We start from the raw sequence: 6,799 nt of genomic DNA, 5'->3' as shown, positions 1-6,799 counted from the left end.
ATTTGGTTCTATTCTACATCAACACCTAAAACCCCCAAAGAAATCGAAGAATTCAGTATATAGGATAATAGCTTTGGCCCGAGCTCCAATAATGTGCTTCAGATCTGACCATGTGGGAATGTTTGGGTCCGCGTTTTTGAATTGGTGGTTACCAAAGAGTTCACAAAACAGGTATGTATGTAGCACCTCTCATGCAAGTCATAGTAAGAGCCCATTTAAGGATCACTGTGTTACAGAACGGCAGTCACCTCACAAATGAAGTACTACAGCCTGTACTGTCTTAACAGTTTCTATCAAGAGTAAAAAAAGAAAAATACTGTACCAAATCTAGAATTACAGTGGGGAGTAATAATGTATGCTAAATGACCTTTGTATTTTAAGTTACTTTTTATGAGAAAAGTGGTAAATTTTTGTTTTTCTTTTCAGCCACACTTAGTCCTGAGATGTATTTTTTTTTCTTTAAGTCTTGAATGAATACTACAAGAGGAGCCCATTTTCTAATATAAATCTTGATGTACATGTTGAGATATTTGGACAATGAAAATGCCTTAAAAGGAATGCTTATGGATGAAGTTGCACTTCTAATACCCTTCAACAAAACCTGATTTTAATTGTCTTTTTCTTTTTTACTAAGTGGTTTTTTTCATTGTTTGCCATTGTACTTACAACTGTTATTATTAAATACCAAATCAAATAATATAAAAGCTGTTATATTTCCTTTAAAACTAAAATGATGAGGGATTTGGAGTTGAATGGTAAATGGTTAGACTTATAACAGAAGGTGCACCATTGTTTGATCTTGTAAAAAACATTTTTTCAGGGATCAGCGGGTGACGTGATAGTTGAGGCACTGGACATTCCCACATGACTGGCCATGGTTCGAGTCCTAGACCTGGTAGCTTGCTTTCTTACCTTCTCTCTCTCTGTCTCTCTCAGGTCAAATTTAAAATAAATGAATGAATAAATAAAGTTAAATAAATAATTCTTTAAAAAAATTTTTCATTTTAGTTTTCAACACTTTCTCCTTAAAAAATAAGTTGGATTAACATTCTGTTTTTAAAAAAGAATTATTTAATTTTATTTATTCATTCATTTAATCACAGAGACAGAAAGCAAGTCACCAGGCCAGAACACAAACCGTGGTTGGCCATGCGGGAGTGTCCAGCACCTTAACCACTATGCCACTTACTGTACTCCTGGATAAACATTCTCATCAAACTGATATAAAAGATAATAAAATAGAAGTGATTTTTTTATAACAGGCGTTAGTAATCATTTTTAAATTATAACAATTTTAGCCAAGTATTATTCCTTTATTCCGTTCTCTTTGCCTTGGAGAACTATTTGCAGACATAATCCATAACCTTGTTTAGATTAATTCTGTCCTGATCATTTTGGGATGAGTATTTGAAGTTTGAATACAGTGTAGTTCTTTCAATTCCAAAACAGCTTTAAATACTATGTAATAGGGGGACCAGCAGTTGGTGTAATGGCTGTTGCTGGAATCCATGTAGTCAACCGCAATTCAAGTCCCGGACCCGGTGGCTTAAACTCATGCCAGGCGCATGTACGTGCATGCCCAAGGTCCTGAGAGGAGAGTAGAGCGGGGATTGAAGCGTGGCCATCCCCACTTGGGGGGGTGATTTCTCACTTTCTGTCTCTCTCTGTCTCTGTCTTTTTGGCGAGTGCACATACCCTATAGCAAAAACCTCCCAAATAAATAAATACTATCTAATAGGTTCTATAAATTAATCTCATCTTCACTTAATAGATTTTGACAAGTAGATTTTTTAAAGACAGCACTGGGCCTTGCATCCTTGGGCAAGTCTTGTTTTTCTGGGCCTGTTTTCACCAAAAAGTGGGGAGATTACTTAGACTAAATTTCTAATGTGCTTAATTTCTGTAATTCTGTTCACTAGTACCTTCAGTTTATATGCAAAGCAACGTAGAATTGTATTTGTCTTGCAGAGAAGGTAAAAACTAACATGGAACCTTAGAGTTAGGTAATTGTTACCTTTTTTTTTGGGGGGGGGGCTTTTTAATGACAAGTTGGTGCACATTAACACACAATTACCATTACCTTGGGGCACTTAACTCCCACGTGGTTAGTCTGTTTGAGTCCTCCCGGACCTGGGTAGCTTGCTTTCTCACTTTTCTTCTAGCTCTCCCTAGTCAAATTAAAATTAATTAAATTTAATGAATAGTTTTGGCACCAGCAATTGGCATAATGGCCATGTCACTGAACTCCCATGTAGTCAACTGTGCTTAGTCCCAGACCTGGTGGCATAAACTTACACTGTGCGCGTGTGTGCCCAAGATCCTGAAAGGAGAATGGAGAAGGGATTGTGGCATGGCCATCCCCCCAAGGGGGTGATTTCTCGCTTTCTGTTTCTCTGTCTCTCCAGAGAGCTCACAGGCCCTGTAGCAAGAATCTCTCAAAAAAAAAAAAAAAAAAAATTAAGCCAGGTGAAAAAAATGTCAACTTTTCACACTGTTTTTGAATTGGCTTTTATATGATAACTTAAATCTGCATTTCCCTCAGTTTTATGCTGTTTCAGGTAGTGTAACTGAAGGGAGAGGAGTAAAATCTGATAAAGCCTAGAAGAGAGAAGAAACTGGTACAAGCATGTTCACATTTCTAACCTCTGTACAAAGAGTAAACAAATCTTTTTAATTGTATCATGTACATTCTGCTATTATTGTCAAATATAATTGTAATAGTATGATTATGAAATAACATTTTCCAATCCTAGTTTCTATATTAAAATTCTGTAAAGAGCTAGCAGGTGGCATAGTGATTAAGGCACTAGATTCCTACATGGCCAACCATGGTTCAGGTCCTGGACCTGGGGCCTGAAACTAATGCTGGGCACTCATGCCTGAAATCCCAGGACAACGGAGAAGAGGTAATTGTGGCATAGCCATCCTCCGGGGGGGGGGTGATTTCTTGCTTTCTTTCTCTTTGTCTTCCTACCAAGTACATATATATACCCTATAGCAAAAATGTCTCAATTTTTTGGTAAAAATTTTTTTGAAGAGAAAGTTTATTTTTTACTGGGAAAAAATCAATAGTTTAAAAACAGCCAATAATGGATGTCAGCAGTTACATCGATGGACTCCCACATGGCCGACCATAGTTTGAGTACTGGACCTGGTGGCTTGAAAAAAAATCACACCAGGCTCATGTATATGTTTGTGCCTAAAATCCCAGGAGAATGAGAAGGGACTGCGGTGTGGCCATCCCCCCTGCAAGGGGTGATTTCTCCTTCCCTCTCACTGTTTATCTGTCTCTGGTGAGCACACACACCCTAAGGCAAAAACCTCTTTTAAAAAAATCCACTAATGAAAAGTTTTTATCCTTGCCCCAGTTTTTTCTTTTCTTTTCTTTTTTTTTGAGAGGTATTTTCTATAGGGTACATGCACTCACCAGAAAGAGAGAGACAAACAGACAGAAAGCGAGAAATCACCCCCCCTCCCCAGGGGGGATGGCCACACCGCAATCCCTTCTACATTCTCCTCTCGGGATCCTGGGCACGCACGCATATGTGCCCAGCGTGAGTTTAAGTAACCGGGTCTGGAATTTGAACCGCAGTTAACTACATGGGAATCCAGTGACATAGTGATTACACTAACTGCTGCTCCCACCCGTTTCTTTTAATTATCTTGCTGGGGAATTTATTCCTCAATCCCCATTCCTAAAAGTAACCACTAGTGACAACTTAATTCCCTCCTATATCCCTTCAGATTTTTCCATCATATGTATAATTTTACATTAAGTTTTGCAACTTTTTTTTTTAAAATGTGGGAGTCCAACACAACAATATAACCGCTATGCCATCTGCTGGCCCCTTAATTGCTTTGTCAACTATTAACATAAACACCCTAGAGATGTAAGCTAGTTACTCTTAAAAGTGTTCTTAATTGTTTAAGGCATTCCGATGATGAATGACAAGTATTGTCAAATGGAGATGGGCATGGAATCTGCAATCCCTTCTTCATTTCACCCTTTTAGGATTTTGGGCACTCACAGGATCTTGGACACACACACACACACGCATACCAGGCGTGAGTTTAAGCCACCGGATCCGGGACTCAAACCATGGCCAACTATGTGGGAGTCCAGCAACATAGCCATTATGCCAACTGCTGGTCCCAATTTTATTCATTATTTTTAATTTGACTATAGAGAGAGCAAGAGAGGGAAAGTGAGAAAACAAGCCACCGGGTCCAGGACTGGAACCGCAGTTAGCCATGTGGAAGTTTAGAGCCTTAGTCACTGTGCTACCTGGCGGCCCCCAATACATCTTTTTAAAAAGAGCTGTTTTCAGGGGCAGGCAGATGCCGTGGTGGTTAAGGATGCTGGACTCCCACCTGGCTGGCTGTAGTGCAAGTCCCGGACCTGGCAGCTTGCTTTTTCACTTTACTTCTGTCTGCCTGTCTTGCTCTCTATCCTTTTCTGATCAAATTAAAAATGAATAAATAATCAAGTTAAAAAGAAATATTTTTTAAAAAGCTGGTTTTAGATGAAAAATTTCTCGTAAAATGATTTAGATAGCCATCAAACCAAAGGTATTAATTCCTCTTATCCCTTTTTTTTCTAAGAATTATTTTATTTATTTATTTTAATTTGACCAGAGAGTGACAGAAAGAGAGAGAGAGAGAGAGAGAGAGAAGGAATGTAAGTAAGTAAGCTGCCAGGTCCAGAACTCGAACCATGGTTGCCATGTGGGAGTCCAGTGCCCTTAACACCACACCACCTGCTGGCCCAAGTCTTACCACTTTCAATACTTTTTTATAAATTACAAGTTAGAGCAGCTTTCAGAAATAAATTTATTCTAAAAATAAAAGAAACATTTATTCCTAATATTTACTTGTTTTTATCAAAATTTAGTATGATGGGATCATGTCCTGTCTTCTTTACAAATGTAAGAAAGTCTTCAGGGCTCAATCCCATGGTTGCAGCATTGGTCATTGGATGAAAATATATCTTTTCATGTCCACCTTCCAGAAATGCAGAATCCAGAACAAATTTCACATCGCCATCATCACAGAACAGTGCCAAGGGTGTGGCACAGCCTTGGCCAACTTTAAGTTTTTCTAACATGGCTGTTTCCTCAGCAAATCGCAGATTTCCACTCCCAACACCTAACTGCTTGGCAAGCTCATTTAAATTAATTTGTCTATCATGAAGAACTGTCACTAGCCAATAGCTTTTTTTCTTTTTGTCTTTAAGAAATAAGTTCTTACTATGTGCTCCTTTCAAATGTTGGATATGAGGCATCATTTCTTCAACTGTAAACACCTAAAAAATACCACAGAGAACAGTTTAAAAATGAATATGCATTCACACACATTCTGCTTGCCTATTGAAAACAGGAAGGTACTCATCCTGAATTTCACTGGTAGAGACCCATCTCTGGCTCATTGCCAAATAATTTGTTAAAAGCCTTTGCCATCTTAATTTCTCGATCTCAAGATTTCAGGCAGTTTCTCCTAAGCCAGTTTTCTATTCAGTGATCTAACCAAACACATTCATAAAGTTTTTTTGCTTATTTTTAAACTTTGGTACTGTTCTTCAGCATTCCCTTACATCTAGACTATATGAAAATCTCCACGAGGAGAGGAGAGGAAGAAAGCAGGGATTAAGGTCCTGGAATAATAACAGAAAAGCTGGGAAGTAAAAAAGGGGGATTATGGGAACCAGCAGTTAGCGTAATGGCTATGTCGCTGGATTCCCACGTAGTCGACCGCGGTTTGTGTCCCGGACCCGGTGGCTTAAAACTCACGCCGGGCGCGTGTGCGTGTGTGCCCAAGATCCCGAGAGGAGAATGGAGGAGAAGGGATTGCGGCGTGACCATCCCCCCTGGGGGGTGATTTCTCGCTTTCTGTCTCTATGTCTCTCTCTGTCTGTCTGGCGAGCGCACGCGCCCTACAGTGAAAATCTCTCCAAAAAAAAAGGTGGGGGGGATTATGTGACTATGGGAGGAAGAAGGGATTGCATTATGGTTAAGTTTGTAAAAGTGAGGAATAGTAACTTCTAATGTTTTCCCCCACTCTTTGGAAAATAATACAGTTAGCCATTATCAGTTGTCACTCTAGCTTTAGGTAAACTTCGTATTTCTGGTCCATTTAAGTTACACAATAGTTAGGCGAAATACTTGTAAACCTTAATATCAACACAGTAACCCAAGATAAAATTTATGACAATACCATACAGTTCTGTAACCACTTTTTTGCGGTGTTGATTATAACTACACATAAAATATCCAAGTGACTAACATCCCACACCAGTTTAAGATGCACAGGTTCGGGCCAGCAGGTGGCGGGGTGGTTAAGGTGCTGGATCCCACGTGGCCAACTGTCAAGTTCCAGTTCTGGACCCAGTAGCCCGCACCTGTGCCTGCGTGCCAAAAATCCTGAGGGATTTGGTGGGGCCATCTCCCCCTGGGGAAATTCTCACTTTCCTCTGCAAGCACACGCGCCCTATGGCAAAAATCTTTCCTAAAAAAATTGCAAAGGTTATCAGTATTTTGTACCGGTTCAAAAAATGAAATGTGATCAAATCACTTCAAGAAAACAAGTTTCCTCAAAGGGAAAAAAAAAATTAGTCGAGGCGCTCAGGGACCCAGAACACGGTAAAGAAACGTTTCCGTCTGATCTGGGGTGCTTGGGCTGCTGGGCGGTTCAGGTGAGCTCACTCCCTTGGGACAGGCTGTCCCAGTGGTCATCCCCAGGGCGGGGACGAGAGGCTCACCTCGGGATGCTCCACGACCTCGGTGCGGATGTCCAGGGCTCCGAG

The 6,799-nt window shown here is 40.1% G+C and overlaps 2 protein-coding genes across 3 annotated transcripts in view; one reads left to right on the top strand and one right to left on the bottom strand.

Annotated features, from left to right (window-relative positions):
* The window catches only part of CCDC88A (coiled-coil and HOOK domain protein 88A), a 157,122-nt gene extending 156,423 nt beyond the window's left edge, over positions 1–699 (top strand). For both annotated transcript variants that reach the window (XR_001371182.1, XM_014591800.1), the window contains exon 35: positions 427–699. The gene's annotated coding sequence lies outside the window, so the exon portion shown is untranslated. The remainder of the gene's footprint in view (positions 1–426) is intronic.
* A 4,114-nt stretch (positions 700–4,813) lies between these two features.
* On the bottom strand, positions 4,814–6,799 carry LOC102484119 (prolyl-tRNA synthetase associated domain-containing protein 1; the record flags this gene model as incomplete). Its single annotated transcript, XM_006159055.3, is given in 2 exon segments — positions 4,814–5,302; positions 6,755–6,799. Coding segments are annotated over 2 exon segments (480 nt in total), but the record flags the coding sequence as incomplete, so codon positions are not given.

Source organism: Tupaia chinensis, unplaced genomic scaffold (genome assembly GCF_000334495.1).
Source record: "Tupaia chinensis unplaced genomic scaffold, TupChi_1.0 Scaffold000622_1, whole genome shotgun sequence".
NCBI classification, from domain to species: Eukaryota; Metazoa; Chordata; class Mammalia; order Scandentia; family Tupaiidae; genus Tupaia; species Tupaia belangeri.
Note: the sequence above shows the minus strand (reverse complement) of the source record. Positions and strands in the feature narration are given on the sequence as shown.